At 46.1% G+C, this 20,617-nt stretch overlaps 1 protein-coding gene and 1 long non-coding RNA gene across 2 annotated transcripts in view; one reads left to right on the forward strand and one right to left on the reverse strand.

Moving 5' to 3' along the window:
- Positions 1-13,589: 13,589 nt before the first annotated feature.
- Positions 13,590-20,413, reverse strand: LOC118625184. Its single transcript, XR_004958643.1, has 3 exons — positions 20,127-20,413; positions 19,015-19,184; positions 13,590-16,598 (listed from the first exon to the last, which is right to left on the reverse strand). It is a non-coding gene; the product is annotated as an uncharacterized LOC118625184 (long non-coding RNA).
- Positions 16,798-20,617, forward strand: part of GYPC (glycophorin C (Gerbich blood group)) — a 44,439-nt gene continuing 40,619 nt past the window's right edge. The window contains exon 1 of the mRNA XM_036253741.1: positions 16,798-16,912. Coding sequence (XP_036109634.1) covers positions 16,876-16,912 — 37 coding nt within the window. The 5' untranslated portion in view covers positions 16,798-16,875. The remainder of the gene's footprint in view (positions 16,913-20,617) is intronic.

Here is a 20,617-nt window from a genome sequence, read left to right on the forward strand (position 1 = left end):
GAAGGTATAATTCTACTGATATCAAACTATATTACAAGCCTATGGTAACCAAACAGCATGTATTGGCATAAAAACAGACACATAGACCAAAGGAATAGAATAGAGAACCTAGAAATAAACACACACCTATACGGTCAATTAATGTATTATAAAGGAGGCAAGAATATACAATGAGATAAATACAGTCTATTCAATAAGTGATGTTGGGAAATTTGGACAGAATCATGCAAAAAAAATGAAACTAAACCATCTTTTTATACCATATACAAGAATAAACTCAAAATAGATTATAGACTTAAATGTAAGACCCCAAACCATAAAATTCGTGGAAGAAAACATAGTCAGTAAACTCTCGGATGTTTCTTATAGCAATATTTTTTCTGATCTAGCTCCTTAAACAAGAGAAACAAAATAAAAATTAAAAAAAAAATGGAACTATATCAAAATAAAAGGCTTTGCACAGCAAAGGAAACCATCAACAAAATGAAATGAAAGAAAACCATCTACAAAATCTACTGAATGGGAGAAAATGTTTACCAATAATCTATCCAATAAGTGGTTACTATTCAAAATTTAAAAAGAACTCATATAACTTATCACCAAAAAAAAAACCCGAACAATTTAATTTAAAAAATGGGAGACGACCTGAATAGACATTTCTCCAAAGACGACATACAGGTGGCCAGCAGACATATAAGAAGATGCTCAACATCATTATTATCAGAGAAATGCAAATTAAAACCACAATGATATATCACCTCACACCTGTCAGAGTGGCTATCATCAATAAATCAACAATCAACAAGTGTGTCTGGTGGGTACTAGAATCTTTAGGGATATCACATCACAAATTTTATAATTGTCTAACCACTATGCTGTACACATGAAATAATATTGAATGTTAACTGTAAAAAAAAAAAAAAAAAAAAAGTTTTAAACTAAACATTGCTTACCATATAATACAGTTCTCCTACATGTTTGCCATTTGAGTTGACAACATACCCAGACAAACCACACACAAATGTTCATGGCAACTTTATTCATAATTGCCAAAAACTGGAAGTGAGATATTCTTTAAGAGGTGAATAGATAAACAAACACTGGTACATTCAAACAGTGGAATATCATTCAACAGTAAGAAGAAATGAGCTATCAAGCCATGAAAAGACATGGCTGAAGATGAGGTGCGTCTGGCTGAGTGAATGAAGCTATCTGAGAACGCTATGTACCGTGTGATTGCAACCAGATGACATTCTGGAAAGGGCAAAACTACAGAGAAAAAAAATCCATGGTTGTCAGAGTTCAGGGATAATAAACAGGTGGACTACAGGGGATTTTTAGGGCAGTGAGACTATTCTGCCTGATAACATAGTGGTATATACACAACATTATTCATTTGTCAACACCCATAGAATATGCAAGAGTAGACTTTTATGTAAACTATGGATTTTAGTGGATAATGTATCAATATTGATTCAGCAATTGGAACAAATTACCACATTAATGCCAACTGTTAATAAGAGGGGAACCTACACGAAGGCGGAGGTGTATAGAGAACTCACTGTATTACACGCTCAATTTTTCTGTAAATCTATAACTGCTCTAAGAAATAGATTATTAATTTTTTAATTACTTTTCTCATCTCACACTTTGTAATGTATATGTCCAAGTAAGCGTCTTTTTTCTTTAAAATTGTCTTGAAGTTGTGTTCACATGAGCTGCTGTCATGCTTACAGGAAGTCCTGTGAGCCTCCTGGCTCGGCACCTCTCCTGGGCGAGGCTGTGACTCTGAAGGGCAGCTGCCAGTTTATCTGAACCAAAACGTGACTCTCTCTCTCTCTCTCTCTCTCTCTCTATATATATATATATATATATATATATATATATATATATTCTTTTTTTTTTTTTTTTAAGAAAAATAGGTTGGTCCAGCCGGTCTGGCTCAGTGGTTAAGCATCAAGTCATGCACCAAGAGGTCGCCGGTTCTAATCCCAGTCAGGGCACATGCCCAGGTTGTGGGCCTGATCCCCAGTGGGGGGCATGCAGGAGGCAGCCAATCAATATTCTCTCTCATCAATGTTTCTATCTCTCTCTCCCTCTCACTCTAAAATCAATAAAAAATTTTTTTTTAAAGAGAAAGAAAAATAGAAAGATTTTATGTGGCCTACAAGTTAAATTTACAATTTGCCACATTGAGATAAAATGGAAAATTATTTCGGAGAAGGCCACATCACTGGAATATGGTTGTAGCCTCCATATCTGTATTTTTCTTTAAATAGAAATAGCTTTATATTATTTTTCTGATTCTCATTTTAAAGATATATACAGGAAAAGGAAATCCAGTTTAATCCCATCGTCAAAAGAAAAGAAGTCAATTTTCAGTCTAATCGCTGATCCTTTGAAAGTGAAACATACTTTCTCTCTAGCTGCCTTCAGGATTCTCTGTCGTGTTTTTCTTACCAGTATTTCTGTCCTGTGTTCAAACATCGGTTATTTATAGCATTTATTTTGCTTAAACATTATAACACTTCTTGAAACTGTGACATGATGTCTTTTGTCATTTGAGGAAAATTATATTGACCATGATTTTTTTCAGTACATCTTCTACCATATTGAAGACTCTTCTCCCTCCGGGACTCCAATTATAACTCTTTGTTATCTATTGTCACCAGGCTCCATAGGTCTCAGACTTTTCCTGTATTTTGCATCTTTTTTCCTCTCCATGCTTCAGTCCACTCGTTTCCTCCTGACCCGATTTCCAGCTTATGAATTCTGTTGTACGTTTGTCCAATCTGCTGCGAAATTCATATATTTAGTTCTTAATAAAGGTTATTTTCATTTCTAGAATGTTCATAGAATCTTCGATCATTTTGTGATAAAAATTCTCCTTTTTTTCAGCTAATTCCTTGAACATATTATTATAGAGTTCATGTCTAATAAATCCAATACCTGTATTTTCTGTGGGTTTGTTTATGTTGTCTAATTATCTATTTTTAAATGTTTAACAGGATCATAACTCACATACAGTAAAGTGCACAAACGTTAACTATACAACTCTGTGGGTATATAGATATAATAGTTATTAATAGTATATAAAGAGTTCTAAGAAATGAATAAGAATAGAGAGAATTACCACAAAGAAAAATGGACAAAGGATATAAATATTCAACTCAAACAAAAGCACAAATATGCTTTACAAGAATGGATCTGATACATGAGCAAGCTCATGTTTAATCAAGACAATGCAAACTAAAATAGCAATAAGATGTTATTTTTATATATTGCATTAAAAATTACAAAATAATACAATACATAATTGATCTATGGTGGTGAAAAAGGCTCTCATAACCTATGGAAGTGGGAATGAACATTTTTAATTGGTAGGTATCTCTGTATTTCAAATTTATCTACTTTGATTCATCAATTCCATTGGTAAGACTGTCATTCAGAGATTTTCATAAAAGAAAACAAAGATATATTAGCTAATAATAATATCAACATTTGTTGACAACTTACTATTTGCCAATACTGTCCTTCATACTTTATGGGTATTAACTCAAATAATTCTCAAAATGATATTGACTCAATAGATATATCCCAGTCTGAATGTTAGTTGAAGTCAGAAACTCAAGTTAAAAAGGTAAATAGTGCTTGTTTATGCCTCAAACACTAGGTAGAAGAGGCTTTTTTAATAGCTAAATGGAGGAGAACAGGCATAGATCAGAAAGGGGCTATGCCATGGAACCAGGAAGATAAAGCCACGGGGCTAGGCTTTCGCTACCTTCACACCGTTATTTTCAAACACCTGCCATCTCTGTGGGTGCTCTACTGTGCCTGGTGCTGTGGGCTGAGGGAGAACTACAAGACCCAGACTTAGCCCGTCTCTCAGGGTCTGGACATGGTGTGGCAGCACTCTCCACTCTGCTCCAGCCACCCAGAACGGGAGCCCTGCCCAGACAGGAAGGCAGCACCTACAGCCGGGATTTCCTGTCCAGTGTTTCTCTTCTGTGCTTGAAGCTGCTCTTCTTGTGGCAATTCTGTGTCTGACTCATCTCTGCATCCTCCATACTCAGCACAGTGTCTGGCTCACAATGAACAACTAGTGAGGGGCTAGTGAATAAGTGAAAAGCTGCATCCATGGATGGATAAATGAAGGTAAATGGGTGGTGGATGGGAGGGTAAAGAAATACCTCATATCTAGGACTAGACTTTTCCTATTATATGTAGATAAGAGGTTGCACTGGATAATGTCTGAAGTTTCCTGTCCTGCAAAAATTTCTATTTTCTGATCTAGCTATTTTCCATCCTTTAAGATTTCAGTTTTGTGGCATTTGTGTTCACCTTTGCGTTTCACCAGCGCAGGAAAAGCTAAGCAAAACAGTGCTGTTCCCTTTCACTGCTTTTTGTCCTTTCAAAGGAGAAAGATCTTTCGTACTTACCGTTTCGTGTTTCTGAGAAAGCAAACACTAACAGACTCAGGGATGAATACAGAGTGTCTGATCACTGTCATATTAAGTCTTATCTGAAAATTAAATCTATTTCATGTTTATTATTTTTTATTGTTGCCATTTTCAATGAAATCATGATATGTTTCAGACTGCCACTGCCAGCAATTATCAAGGCTGAGTCAACTTCGAGGTGGGAGAGCGAGCCAACGAGGCTCCCAGCAGTGTGGCTCCCGGGAGCACACTGTCCCCGTAGCACAGGGCTGGAGGCCAGGAGGCCACGCCGAAGCATGCAAACATTCCAAGGCTCTGTGGAGATGGGGCTGAGGTCATGTCCACTCACATTCCACTGGCCAAAACAAATCTCATGGCCAATCCCTGTCCACAGAGCAGGGCTGCTGGGGAAGGGAAGAATAAGTATTTGTTGGATGATAATACAAGTTATCACAGGGGATCATTCTGAGTTAATTCTTAGAAGTTAACCCCTGATAAGTAAAGATAATAAGAAAATGAGTCATCACTTACTGAGTACTTCCTATGTCCCAGCCATTACTATTTTTTTATTTCCACCACAAATCTGTCAGATTTGAGACTTGGTATGCCCACATTGCACACGATAAAGCAACAAAGCAAAGAGAAAATATCTGGCCCAGTGCCACCAGGTCCAGACCGAAGATGGAGTCAAGCAGTTCTAGCAGCTCATCTAACAGCCATGAGCACTTTCTAGTGTCTTAGGGTGCTCAGCCTCACAGGTCATCTTATCTGATTTATGTATTTATTTATGCCGATTAACAGCACAATGAAATACTCCTCACAGCAAACAGAGTAAGTAAATTTAAGACTCGAAAGTACCAAGTGTTTGGAAGGTGTGAAGTGTCAAGAACTCCACGCACCATGGTGGCCCCAGAAACTGGCACTCTGGGAGACAATCTGACCTCATCTAATAAAGCCGAATGCACGGCCTATTGTAACTCAGCAAGTCCACTCCTCCTGAGTAGTGTGTGATGTGCACAGATGTTGATGTCCATGTAGACATAAACATACAAACAATTAAAACAAAACTATCTCCACCTGAGAGGGCTGAAGAGGAAGCCAGGCTCTTGGAAGAGCAAGAACATGGAGGTAACATTTAACCAAAAGGTACAGAATATCGAGAAGTTTGCTGGTAGGACTGTGAGTTTCGGAACACCTGTGGAAGGTTTTGGAAAGTCGGGGGGGATGGGCGATAGGCTGACAGTGAGGACTCAGGAGTTGGGTGGGATGAAGGGCCTGGGAAACTTAAACTCCACGGTGGCTAAAGAGAAAGGAATGCACAGAGGTCGCTTCTGGAAGGTGCACGGTAGAAGGCAGGGTATCGTTTCTACTTAGAGCCTCAGCCAGAACTGCCGGGGGCGGGGGTGCTCGGGCCAGTCCCACTAGCAGATCACAGACACTGAGACTGCTCCCTTGACACACACCCCTCAAATCACACTGTGCGCAGAGCCGGGGCTGGGAGATGAGTCAGTTCTCTTTCCTTGGAACTGTCCATGTGTGCTTTTTTGAAAACAAATTCAGACAGAAATGAACTGCTACTAAATTTCATCTGCCTAAATTAAGCCCATTCCCTCAGCCAGCTGGGGTCTTCCTGATATTTTAGCTTTTGACTTGCTAACCATGTGCCCTGACTTCACCTGGTAAGGGCATCATCAGCAGAGCGTCCAGTTGGGTTCGGCCAAAGAAGGCCCAGCACAGGACAGGTGGACAGAGAAGTGGGGTAACCACTCCACGGCCCACCCTGCTGCCACCCTACCTCTGTGTCTCTGCAGGGCTGGGTTCCCCAAAGCCACAGCTGTCAGGGCACCCCCACACTGGGCCCTGCCCAGGCCTAGCTCTCATAACTTGTCCCTCCCTTGCCCTTGGAAACCTGAGCATGGTGGTGCTCATCCTAGGATGCCAGACCCAGCCCCTCTAACTCACTGCACAGTCACCCCTTTATTTTAATCCTTACCCAAGGATGAGAGAGAGAGAGAGAGAGAGAGAGAGAGAGAGAGAGAGAGAGAGACATCCATGAGATAGAGAAACATTGATTGGTTGTATCCCACATGGGCCCTGACCAGGGATCCAATTCGCAACTTAGGTATATGTCCTGACTAGGAACCAAACTTGTAACCTTTCTGTGCACAGGACGAGCTCAACCAACCAGAAAAGGCTGTTCATCCTTTTTCACTCCAGGGTCCTGACTAATCACCATTCGGCTCCATGCCTGTCTTCCTTCCCCTTTCTCCTGATGTTGGAGACTGTATCATTATACTTGGTTCTCCTCTCCGCTGATTGTCCTTGTAACTCCTAGCACGACCCTTAGACCCTTAGGGCAGACAACCTGGATGCCCTCTACATGCCAATGTCCTCTGTGTGAAGTGAGAATGCCCCTGTTCTTCCCCTCCCTCCATTTCTCCTCCCGCCCTTCCCCATTTGTCAGCCATGGACCTGAACTTGTAAAGTGTCAGTGTTATCCCACTATATGGGAGACCATAATTGCCAACAGTACATCAGATAAAGGGTTAATTTCCAAAATATATAGTGCACTCATACAACGCAACAAAAGGAAGTCTCCCAATAAAAAAAAATGGGCAGAAGACCTAAACAGACTCCTCTCCAGACAATACATACAAGAGACATATGAAAAAATGCTCATCAGAGAGATGCAAATCAAAACAACTATGAGGGCCCGGCCAGTGTGGCTCAGTGATTGAGCATCGACCCATGCACCAAGAGGTTGCCAGTTCGATTCCCGGTCAGGGCACATGCCCAGGTTGTAGGTCAAATCCCCAGTGGGGGGCATGCAAGAGGTGGCCAATCGATGTTCTCTTTCATCGATGTTTCTCTCTCTCTTTCCCTCTCCCTCTGTCTCTCTTGAAAATCAATAAAGAAAAAACAATTTTAATAAAATAAAAAATTTAAAAGAACTATAAGGTACCACCTCACACCTGCCAGAATGGCCACCATCAACAAATCATCAAACAACAAGTGCTGGCGAGGGTGTGGAGAAAAGGGGACTCTAGTGCACTGCTGGTGGGAATGCAGACTGGTGCAACCACTATGGAAAACATTATGGTGTTACCTCAAAAAAATTAAAAATTGAACTTCCATTTGACCCAGTGATCCCACTTCTAGGAATATACCCTAAGAAGCCTGAAACACCAATCAGAAAGAATATATGTACCCCTATGTTCATAACAGCACTATTTACAATTGCTAAGATCTGGAAACAGCCCAACTGTCCATCAGTAGATGAGTGGATAAAAAAGCTGTGATACATATATACAATGAAATACTATGCAGCTGTAAGAAAGAAAGATCTCTTATCCTTTGAGACGACATGGAGGGACCTGGAGAGTATTATGCTGAGCGAAGTAAGCCAGTCAGAGAAAGACAAATATCACGTGATCTCACTTATTTGTGGAATATAATGAACAAAATAAGCTGATGAACAAAATAGACCCAGAGACATAGAAAGGAGTATAGTTCAGACTGACAAACCTCAGAGGAGGAGGGCAGAGGAGAGGGATGAGATCAACCGAAACTTATATGCATGTAACCAACGGACATAGACAACAATGCTGGGCAGTGGGGAGCAGGATCAGGAGGAGGGTATCTGGGGGGGTGAGAATATCTGTAACAAAAATAAATAAAAATTGTAAAAAAAAAAACCCTGCAGCCTGTTCAGCGGTCCAGTTGTCGTTTGTTTTCTATAGGCTTATTCTGACCTGAATGCAGTTAACAATGGGTGTGTGGTCGCTGTGGAACTATTTCCTTGGCAGAACCCAGTGGTGTGGGAGGTTTGTTTCCTATCCTTGGGGTCTCCATTTCCCAAAGGAAAATGCCCCCGGCTTGTGGTGCAATGAATGATCTTTTCTTATATTTCATCCGTGGCCCCAAATCATGCTACATATGAGTTAGTTTCAAATTTGGACCATGACTTGCTTGTATAGCTTTTTGTTTGCTTTTCTGGGCTTTAAGTCAACACTTTTTTTTTCCTGTGGAGTAGCAATGTATGCATTCTCACCACATTTTCAAAAGTATGTAGTTGCTCAACTATTTTGTCTCCTGCGCTGTATTATCCTTCCTGAACTTCACCATCCACCACAACTAAAGGAAAGTCCTGGAACCTCCCTGCCCTGCCCTCCAGCCGCACCCACGTTCCTGGACCCTGGGCCTCCTCCGGCTAGGCATTCTGCCTTCTTCTGACAGATGTTATTCTTCAACAGCTTTCTTCATGCAAGCAGCAAACTTTTTTAGTCTTTACATATCCAAAAATACCTCATTCTGTTTTGGAAGACACTTGATCTTTTAGCCAGGTATAAGATTGAGGTTCCAATTCAGCGCCAGTCCCTGGACTTAGCACCGCTCCTGCCTCATAGCTATGAGTCGGTTCTGCTGCAGTTCGACCTGGTTCTTCTGTAGAAAGCACCCTGCCACCTTCCCCCCGCCCACCAGGCTCTGAAAGCCCTTGAAAATCTCTGCCTTATCATTGTTGTGAAATTACATACTATATAAAGATATTTTTTAAGTCAGCCCATTCAGCCCAGAGAACTTCCTCTTTTTTAGTTTCGACCTGTTTCCTTCTCCTTCTCCTCTTTTTCTTTTTCTTCTTCATAAAATGTACATGTCATGCTCTCCCTTCCCTTTTTTCTGTCCACTCTTTGAGAAATTCGTATTAGTTGGACCTTCTGTATCCGCCTTCATTTTTCCCTCTGGCTCCTAGTTTTGCTCTGAGTCTGGGAGAAATTCTCCAGCGTCAACGTCCAGCTGCTCGGCCCAGCCACTGTCCTGCTCAGGAATCCTTGTCTTTTTCGTAGCACACTGCACGCAAAAGCATTTGCTCTTCCCTCCGATCTCTGGGCATGCCAAAGCTCTGCCTGTTCCCTTGCTTCTTTTTTTTTTTTTTTTAAATATATTTCTTTATTGATTTTGTTTAAGTATTTCTATTAATTTATTTTTGTTACAGATGTTTCTCCTTTTCCCTTCCATTAACACCCTTCCTCCAATCCCCCCATCCCCGCCTCTTTCAAGTTCTCTTCTTAACGAATTCTGTTTCTTCTACTGAGGTGAGTGTGTCTTTTTTTCAACTTGGCCCTTCTGTGCTCTGGTTCTTATATGTGGCTAGGTTGTCAGGTGTAATTGTCTCTCCAGATTTGCTGGTTATTCTAACGGACTGTGACGGGTTTCCTCATCTGAATCCATCTCTTTCCGCCTTTCACCTGGGGGAACCTCTGGCTGAGTCCCGTTTCTGAGTTACATGGTATCTGCTTTAGGGTGAGTGGAAGAGAAAGGGGTGAGAGAATACTGGTGGGGTGCTAGCCACCCTTACAGGAAACGTGGGACGTCTTTGCTCTGTTCATCATGATCACTTTGTTCTCATTAAAGAAAGCCTGTTCTGACCTGGCTGGGAGCTGTACGCCCTGGGAATGCTGTCCATTTTCCTTACCTGAAGACTGCTTCCCCTCATCACAGAAGACGAACAACCTTGGAGTCCTGGAGGCAGTGCCCTGGAGAAGCCCACATTCCCCAGCTCCCCAGACTTCCCCACGCTGTGATCTGTGACTGTTTTACCCACCCTTACTCCCTTCGCCTACTCCCCACCATTGCACCCACAGACGTTCCCTTCGCCTACTCCCCACCACTTCACCCACAGACGTTCCCTTCGCCTACTCCCCACCACTTCACCCACATCGTTCCCTTCGCCTACTCCCCACCATTTCCCTCCGCCTACTCCCCATGCAACACCCAGTACAAGTGACTGGCTAGGAAAGGAGCACAGAGCAGATTGTCACAGGGTGGCCCGCTGCTCTCTCACACTGCCAGCAATATTGGAATACACGCTCATAGACGATTCAACCTTATCTCTGCTTGATTGGCTTAAGTAGTGACAGGCAGCCGGACCCATTTGTTGTCCGGTTTCAGAAGGAGGCTTCCTGGCAGTCAAATCCCAGAAAGAGGGGGTTTGACTGAATGAAGGTCCTTCCAGCACTAGAAGCCTTGGTTCTCTGACACAGTTTCCTAATTATCTTACAGACATCCACACACTTCTGTCCCTCAGGGCAGCGATGTGGCTAGCCTGACATTTGGTACCCAAAGGTGGGGAAGTGGGGAAGAGTTGTACCCACCCCAGATGCATCTTCAGGCAATCTCCTTATATTCATCCCCACCCCAGCCCCAGCACCCCACCTGCCATCTCTGAGCCAGGAGCCCTGTGGCTGTCAAGGGTGTAGTCTCTCCACCCTAACCCTGCCCCCTCCCTCCCACCTCCCCTCCCCAGACGCACTCCAAGGCTACCTGCAGCTTCCCCTGGGCTTCCTCTAGGCTGGAGCCTCCATCTCTCTATTTCTTCCCATCAACATGCTCGACACAGAACCAGCTTCCCAGAATTCTTGAAATATCACACATACTGAGCCTCTTTACTTTGTGAGCTTATTTCTTTTATTATTTGTCCCTTTCAGATACAACTGCAATGGCCTATTGAAAGGCAGAAAGCATTTCACCCATGCTAAGTCTATTGTCTGGAGCCGTACAGTTGGAGGAACTTCTGCGTGAGGAAACTGGATAACACACCCCTGTTCCTGTGGCTTTGGCATGACCATCCCCATCTGCAGGTGGGCATAGTTACATCTAGTTGTGATCACAGCACACTATGTCTGCGTGTATGTTTCACGTGATAGTTTTGCAGTTTTTCTACAGTGAAGCCTTTGGCTTCATCACCGTAGTGAATGAGTGAACCCCTGAGGGGGACCTGCACCAAGCCCTCAGAGCACATCGGATGGGCGGGTCATTAACCCCATTTTGCACATGAGAGTATTGAGGCGAAGGGACCAGTAGTGAGCCAGGAATGCGAAGTCCTGAAGGGCAACAGGACTGTGCATTCTTATCCCTGCTCTTTCTTTGCTCATGATGTTGTTCTGGGGCTTAAATGAGATTAAATATGTGAAGCTTACAGGACCAGCCTGGCAGATGTAATTACCATTCCAGTCCCTTCTTGGTCACAGTCCTGCAGACCCAGCTACCTCTGTCCTCCCAAACAGAGGACAAAAGCGCCAAGGAGGAAGCTGCCTCCTCCCCTTAGAGAACTCAGCTCAGTTGGTAGCAGCTGGAAATATGAACTTTAGTTCCATTTCCCACCAACGACTTATACCCACAGGGAAAGGGCTGTGATGCAAGCATGGCTGCCTGGACGTTAGAAATGCACTCTCTAGTTAAGGAAGGATTTCCATTTCTATGTTCTGATGGGAACACCGGACCGGGCTCAGCAACTCCCTGCCTCTTCTCCTGTGTCTCAGGGCCTCCGGCATGAAGACCCTCACCAAGAAGGGGCGCCGGCCCACCAGAGCCCCCAGGTCGCACAGGAGGGATGCCAAGGAGAAAACTGGCTGCCCTTCCCCACAGCAGAGCATTAGATTTGGACAAACCTGGTTCGAATTCTAGCTGTCACTGAGCAGGTGTGTGAACCTGAGCAGTTACTTTGCCTCTCTGTTCCTCAGTTTCCTTTTTATAAAATGAAGCAGGAAAAGGACAAACAAACAAACAAGCAGAACAAAGCACCATCTACCAGTAACGGAATGCCTGGACTTTGTAATAACCACTCAGGGGAGGGCCCAGCACAGCACAGCCCGGCCGTTAGGTGCTCAATAAATCATCACCATCGGTGTACTTCAGCACCTGCTGGGATGGCGGAAAAATCACACTTCTCTGAAGGTTGCCAAACCACTCGAGCTGACTAGTAGTAGGCTGTGTCCTATGTCCTGACTCATCTTCTCTGCTCAAGATTCAAGCCAACCCTACCCCTGACACTCTTCCTTCCTTCCTTCCTTCCTTCCTTCCTTCCTTCCTTCCTTCCTTCCTTCCTCTCTCCCTCCTACACTCCCTCCCTCCCTCCTTCCTTCCTTTTCTTCTTTTCTTTCTTTCTTTCCTTCCTTCCTTTCTTCCTTCTCTTTCCTATCTTTTTTCTTTCTTTCCTTCCCTTTTTCTTTTTTTCTTTCCTTCCCTTTTTCTTTCCTTCTTATTTCCAGTCTGAAGCTTGCTCACTCTTCTCATCTAGTCCATAACAGGTGGCGTTTAGAGCTGTCAACAGCACATGACATTTCCCCTGTGGGCACCTCAAAGTAGCCCAGCCCACCTGCTGGTGTTCTGCTGGGTTCCTATGCTGTTTTCTTTCCTGGGGGGATGGGTTGGCCAGGAAGCCTCTAGGAGCAGGCCATCCTGGATGCTTAAAGAGTTACCCCTGGATGATGTCACACTGTAAGTTAGGGCCCAGGCTGTAGCTCTGGCTCTAGAGGGCTCATCACCGGTGGGCATGCTCCTGTGCCCCTCAAGCTGAGAACTAGCCTTAGTGAAGTCTAGATGGAGGAGGGCCTGCAGTTCAGTCCTAGCAGAGGCAACCTGTCGGCTGCCTCTCAGCCTTCAGCCCTCCTCCCATACAGATTGTCCTCAGGGAGGTCTGTGTGCTGCTGGGAAAGGGGGAGGCCCCTGGTCCAGGCTGCAGAGCCTGAGCCCTGGACCTCCCCGCGCTTCCCTGGACACCCCCTTCCCCGGCTCCCTCTCTCCCACTCCTCATCGCACCCTCCTCCCTGGGCCTGTACAGCCTGTTGCTTCTCACCATTCCTCTTAAAATATGCATAGCCACAAATAGGTCTTCTTAAATCTCCTGATTTGCCAACAGATAAGTCAAACTATGTTTCTGTACGAATGCACAGGAACAGTAAAAGGCCCAAGGAAAATAGGTTTGTAATGCACATGAAAACGCAGTGTCGTTCTTTTGTGTATGAGGACTTCAGATAAATCAATAAGAAAAACATTAACCATCCCTCTGAATGAGGAAACAGCATGAAGAAAATATTCACCTAAAAGAACATGCAATTTATAAATAAGCATATGACAGTATAGTCAATCTTACTAGTAATCAAGAAAATGCAAACAAATAATTTCAAGTGTTTGTCATCTACATAATTATTTTGTTTTTGTTTTTTTAATCTAATGTGAGGCTCACATAAGAGGCTCTGATGTGAGCACTGGAACATCTCATGATTGATTGCTAAAAACATAAGTTCCTGCAGCCACAACCCATGAATGTATCCAAGTCTGAAACACACTCCTAACGTTTCACTCAGTAATTTCATTGTTGGAACACAAGCTAACAGAGAAATATGAAATGCACATATTTATGTTTGCAGTTATTTATGGGAATTAAATGGGACCACACAATTTAGCAAAGAAAAGAAAACAACTCAGTAATTAAAACAAATACAAGAGCTTGTATACTTTCCTGTGGGAAAATGGTTATGATATAATGTTCGGCAGCAAAATCTCAGCCCTCAAAATCACACATTCAGTAAATTCTCAGTAGTATAAAGCAAATGTCCAAAATACATAAAACAGCCTGAAATAAACATACCTTGATGTGCTCGAGATTGTGAGCAGCTTTTGCATGTTTTTTTTTGTTTTTTTGGTTTTTTTTGGGTCGTACGTGCCCCTAGCGGGAACAGAACCCAGGACTCTCTGGTCCTCAGATCGATGCTCGACCACTGAGCCAAAGTGGCCAGGGCTTGCGTGGCTTTTTTTTTTTCCTCCATTTTTTTTTTTTAACACAAAGAGCACCTATTACTTTGACGAAGGGCAAAAATTTTACAGAACCCAAGTAAAATGTGCCCACCTCAGCCTGTAAGAGCTCACAGCCAGAAGACAGAGCCCTCCCCAGAAGGGGGCAGCACTGAGTGTGTGAGTTTGGAGTAGAGAGAAGGCAGGCAGGGATCCTCTGCCTTGAGCAGCTCCTGCTCTATGGTGCTGGGAAGGAGAGAGTTCCCTCTGACTCCATCTCACTCTCCCGCCCCTTGGAGGGCTCAGCAGCTAACACCAGCAGTCCACGTGCCCCCTGAGCCCACCAAGGCTGAGTCTCAGTCCCAGCTGCACAGCCTGGGACAAGTTCTGTCACTGCTCCCACCTCGGTGTCCTCACCTTTCAACATGGGCCTTGACTCTGTCCTCTTTGATGGTATTTACGGGAATTCAATCAGATGAGAACTGTGGTATTGTTGCAAGATGTAGCTGAGTTCTTCCTACTCCATTAATAAATATCCAATGCAGAGACACATAGAACCTACTTTTTCATATACTTATTTTACCGTCTTAAAATAGCCCTCATTTCTGTAAAATTAGACTCTTCCATGGTTAAATCTTCTAAAATATATAAAATGTTTCCCTGCTAGTTAAACTACTCATTAAATGTTATTTACCTTCTTTTTCAGAATGGTATTTAGCTTCTTTTTAAAATGGCCTGAGGTCCTTACCATAAGCCAAGAGTGCCCCTGAGGGAGAAGGGGACTGCAGCTTAACTCCGGTGTGCTGGGTAAGACCCTGGATGACCCCATCAATTAACTATTGTCTATCTAACGCATTACTCACCACAGCCTAACTTTGCAGGGTGCTCTGATTTCATAGATGAGAAAATTGAGGCTCAGAGAAGTTAAGCAAAATGCTGAAGGCTACCCAGCAACAAGGCAGTGAAGAGCAAACCCAGACGGAGCCCCACAGCCTGGGCTCCTCCACGGCCCCGGTGCCATCACACCCCCAACTCAGCCGAGCCCAGATGCTTTGGTTGTGTAGTAAATGCTACTTTGCTCCTATATCTGACCTCTATCAGTTGTCAAGCTTTATACTTTGGTTGTTTAGTTAGTTAGTCAAGTTGGTTTTGGGGTTCCCCTCTCTAAGGAATTCTTGTTTTAATCTTGTGCTTTCAACCTGTCCGAGCCTGAGAAATTAAATAAGTAAATGTCTTGTGATTGTGTCTAAAGGCCAATGAGCTGTAAGTGAGCCTCTGAGTAGTCCTCCCATAGTGAGCTGTAACAACCTGGGGACGTACTCTTTGGTCACCTGGTGGGTCTTTGACTTTCTTCCAGCTCCCCAGCAGCATTTCTGATCATTGAAGTTGTTTAATTTATGGCCTCTGACCCAGGGAATACTGTTATCCAACCCAGACCGATATGCGTTACAAAACAAAATGTTAAACTATTCCAGTAATCATTGCTAGCTTCTTTAAATGGTGTTTCTACCCCACTGTAGTTTTAGAGACACTGCCTCTAACTCTGGAATGGAAGTGTTCTTGCCTCCACGTCAAAAATGAGGAAATCAGGACTCCTCCATTACAAACCAAATGTGTCTGCACCTGGCCAGACGCATTCTGCAAATAGCTCACCTGAAGTCACATGTGCGTGGCCAGCATGGGAGTTCCTACAGATTCATCAGCATGTGAGGTTCTTCAGTTAGAACTAAAGAGAATCATGAGCACTTCCTGCTGCCACACAGGCAGTCCTAACTGATGCTTGGAGTCGGTCCAGGACAGGAGGAGCTGGGCAGGCATCTGCACTGCACACCTCCAGGGGGCAGCCTCCTGCTGTGTTCGACATGGATGGACTCCACTGGCGTGCACCTGTGCTGACAGCTGGGGGTGCCCCAGGATGCTGAAGGGGAGGGGGGATTCCCAGCAGTGCATTGAGGACGGTTGTGAAACCGCAATGGGAATCTCCACAGGGAGGGATCAGACATCAGAAGTGAGAAGTGCAGGGTGTCCCTGCGGCTGATTTGATTCAAGGGTGACATGGTCTAAGCTCCTTCCTTTCTCTGGGGGGAGGAGAATATACCCCTACATCTAACACAACAATCTGTGTGGGGGATTTGGGTGACTCCATGTAACTAATAATCAGTGTGTCAGAATCCAGGTACAGTGTGTCTAAGTACAGCGAATTCTCCACAAACGTCCCCTCTGACTGGGAGCTCAGACAAAAGTGATCAAGTAAAGCACATGGCCTTGGTCCAGCAAGCCTCTTTCTGAGAACCCTTCCCAAAGTTGGCGGCGAACTGCGAAAGTGCTCCGGACAGGGGCCCAGACGCCCTGGGCTGTGAGAGGGCCCCCCACTGGAGTGGGGAGCAGCCGGCCCCAACTCCAACTCCGACGCTGGTTTGTCCCTACTTGGTTCTGTCCCAGCCCAGGCCGCAGCAGGCCGCCCTGTCGCATCTGGGAGCTTTCCGGTCCACAGGGGAATTCTCAGCCACAACCTCTGATCTGGCGGCTGCAGATGGACACAGGAACAGCCAGAAGAATGTGGTTCTTGAGCAGGAAAGTTGGAGCCTGAAGAGTTCAGAAGTGGGCGGGTGTGTGTTTAAAAAAAAAAAAAAAAAAAAAAAAAAAAAAAAAAGGGTGGAAACCCCACCAGCCAAGTCTGCAGAAAAAAATAAATGAAGTCTGCCTATCTGGGGCCGGAGCCCCTCCCCTCGGCCCGCGCAGAGGAGTGTGACCCAAGGGCTGCTTCCTCCGGCTGCGGAGGGTCAGGAGCAGGCCCTGCGACCCTCGCACCGCTCCGCCCGGCCCCTCCGCCCCTGCCTGCTCGCACCCGGCGCCATCCACGATGAGCGACCCCAACGCCACTTCACCCACCCACCACCGTGAGTACCCACCGCGAGAAGGGGTCTGCGGGGACCGGGACCAACTCCAGCCCCGGCCGGACAGGGGCGCAGGGGCCGAGCCGCGGCCAAGGACACGGGACTCCAGCCGTGCCCTGCCTCTGAGGACGAGGTGCCCGGCGGGTCCGGGCCGGAACACCAGCGCCGCCCCAAGGCTCGCGGCGCCCGGGTGGCACGGAGTCCCTGCCTGGCGCCCGAGGGACCCCGCGCCCCAACCCTGGAGCTACGCTCTGAGCTCCCTGACCCTTGCGCGCCGGCTCTGCGTCCTCCGCTCGACCGGGACGCCCGGGCAGTGTGGCCCCACCCTGGCTCGCCGGGTCCCCGTCTTGCGTCCGACCCTGGCGCGGGGACTGTGCGCCCTGGGCCTGGAGAGGCCTCCGCGCACCTCCGCCATCGCGTCTGCGGGCTTTCTTTGCGTGCTGGTCGGGAAGTATCTGGCAAGAACTTTCCCCTAAACGAATAAAGAAAGGGTCTACTAGGAGGAGAGGCGGAGCGTTCAGCAGCCCAGACAGAACGTCAGGAGCTGGTGCTAGGCCGCCCAGGCAGGGGGCAGGGGCACATGGAGAAACTCCAGGTCACCCCACCGTCCAGGTACTTGCTCTCAAGTCCTGTCTGGCTTGGAAAGGTTCCCCAGATGGTGAGGGGAGCGCTCGCTTCGACCATGACCGTTAGAGGTTTGTAATTTCTCAGGGCCTGTTTCTTTTCGAACCCGCACGTTTTGTTGCTGACAGGAAACTATACATCCTGCGATTCACTGGGAGGCTGTCCAGAAACAATTCTGGGCCCTCCCGCCCTCCTCTGGGCTTTGCAATAAAACACTAGAAGTTTATTTTGCCCCTCTTACTCCAACCCTGGCTAAGTCAATAGAAACTGGGAAAGAATAAACATTCTGAGTCTGTAATGTAATCATGTTAGGTAATTAATATGGTAATGATATGGGTATTGGTGACACTACTGGTTGTATGTCTTTAAAACTCAGGTGGTTGTGAAGCGAAGGGGCCAGCGGAGGGGGTGAGTGTGGCCCCCTGTGCACTTGGTGTGGCTCTGGGCATGAAGACGGAGTCAAAGTGAGGTCCTGGTTGCCTGAGATCATGTGTGCCACTTATTAGCCAAGGTCAGACCCGAGGCAAGCCACCTTCTTAGCCACAGTTTTATCACCTGCAAAATAGGAGTAGGAAATATTCCTCATTGGGTTGTGAGAGTTCAGGCTCAGCAGAGAGATTGTCACATACTAACTGTGGGATAAATGCCAGGCATCTTTGTTTGTTTTACGTGAGACTGTGGATCTGTTATCTCATGTGTGTTAGTGTGTTTAGTGTGTGTTTGAGTGTGTGTGAGTCAAGACACTACTGAGCTCATGGAGGGGAGGGGGTTGATGGGACAGAGCAATGGAATCACTGGGCTCGGGTGCGGAGGAAGCACAGCCCTGCAGACATCCCGTCTGGAGAGGCCAGGCTTGCCACCCAGAGCCTGGCTCCCAGCTCCTCCTCCAGCAGTTCCCTGGGATTCAGGTTTCAGACTTGGACCAATGACTGCAAACACCGCCCTTCTGAAACTGATGGGGATGCACCCCTACTTGCACACCATTCCAGGTTACCCTTAGGACTTGGTTTCTGGCAGGATCTCTGCTCTAGGAGAGCCATGGGGCCCTATTCTCCGGCAGGATGTCTCAGTTTACATCAGGATTCCTCAGAACAGGAGGCTCAAGTGGAGAGGACCCGCTGCTCCCTGCCCAGGCCAGGCTGCCCTACCCAGCTGGGCTCTCAGATTCAGAGGCCGGTTACTGCAAATGAGGCATGTGCAGAAACCCATTGCCCTTGCATGAAAGAGGTCAACCCTCAGGAAGGAGATGGCCAGGTCTGCAGCCTCGTGTCGAACTTGCTGCCGCTGACCGAGCGGAAGGGACTGCATCTGGTACCAGAGCAGTTCCCTTGCTCAGCCCCTCCACACATCGGAGGAGCAGGAGTCAGCTGGCATCTGCACAGTCAGCGTCTGGGCCTTCCCAAGGTGCCGTGTCTGGGCAGTTATTCCTGGGGCTCACAGCACACCCCCGGAAACAGAGGTGGGTGGGGTACGAGGCATACCGTGTTTGCAGTGGGAGCATATTCCGCAGTGAGTAGGAAGGGGCCGTCACCAGACCAGCTGGGGAAGGCAGCAAGTCAAATTCGTGCCTCTTTGGGTGTCAGATGCCCTTCTGAGGCCCCCACCGAAACCCCTAGAGGCTGAGCAAACACAGCAGGCCCACGAGCAAGAGCTGAAAACAAAAGCAAACAAATATATTTGAACAATGAAGGAAGATTAATAATAGGAAAGAAGACACTTTCGAGGGCAGTTACTTTACTGATTTATGAGAATCCTGTTAGGAGCATTGTATGTGTGTATATACAATTTCTTTATATTTTATGCAATGAAACTTTTTAAAAATTTTTTATCAAATTTTTTTAGAGAGAGAGGAAGGGAGAAAGAGGAGCATCAATGAGAGAACATCAATCAGCTGCCTCCTGCATGCCCCCCACTGGGGATTGAGCCCACAACCCCGGGCGTGAGCCCTGACTGGGAACTGAACCCAGACCTTAGTCCATGGGCCGATGCTCAACCACTGAGCCACACCAGCTGGGCTGAAATGAAACTTATTCTATGTATTCTACTTCATCTTGCTTTTTTTCTTTTTTTTTTTTTCTTTTTTTTTTTTTTATCCTCACCCGAGGACATTTTTCCATTTTTTGTACAGATAGAGTGGGAGGGAGAGAGAGAGAGAAACATCGACGTGAAAGGGACACATCGAGTGGCTGCCACCCACACGACCAACCAGGGCCGGGAACAAACTGCAACCGAAGTACATGCCCTTGGCAGGAACTGAACCTGGGTCTCTCTGGACCGCAGGCCGACGCTCTAACCGCTGAGCCAAACCGGCCAGGGCTTGCTTTTTTTCTTAAGAATATATGTTAAAGTTTATACCAATTCCTCCTCAAATGGGCATTTAGGTTGTATACAGTCTTCATTTGATTTTTCTCTAACAAGACCCAGTACTGCCATGACAGCCCTTATAAGTAAGATTTTATATTCATGTATTTGTATACTTTTAGGATGAATTCCTTCCAGAATTTAATTTCTGGCACAAAGAGTATGTACCTTTAAGATGTTAATAGATACTGAAAACTGCCCTCCAGAAGATCACATGATTACTAACCCTCACCTGCAGACAAGGACAGTGGCCACTTCCCAGCAGCCCGGGTCACAGGATGCTGCTTTCATCTTAACCAGCCTGATGAGTAAAACACGTTGTCACTTTTGAACGTACCTAATTACAAGCGAGGCCGGACAGTTTTTGTGCCTCCAGAAGCAGTGTATTTCTTTTTCGGGGAAAGTACCTCTTTAGGCCTTTGCCCATTTCCTGTGGGTTCCTGCCCGCGATGGGAAACACGCCCCAGAAGTTATGACGTGTCGTCTGTCACATGGCAAGCCAGAGGCAGAGCAGGGACCCGAGTCCCGCACATGCGATGGAGTCACCCTGGGTTCGAGCCCGCCTCCAGGGCTCTGGGGAGGACCACAGACCCTCAGAGCCTCAGAGCCTCAGTGCTCCCATCTGTACATGGGAGGAACAGCGACTTCACAGGAGTCACGTGACAGACAGACTAAAGCTTGGCACCCTGCCCGGAACAGTGGTCTCTGTGGCTGTTGTTAACC

Source organism: Molossus molossus, unplaced genomic scaffold, assembly GCF_014108415.1.
Source record: "Molossus molossus isolate mMolMol1 unplaced genomic scaffold, mMolMol1.p scaffold_m16_p_11, whole genome shotgun sequence".
NCBI classification, from domain to species: domain Eukaryota; kingdom Metazoa; phylum Chordata; class Mammalia; order Chiroptera; family Molossidae; genus Molossus; species Molossus molossus.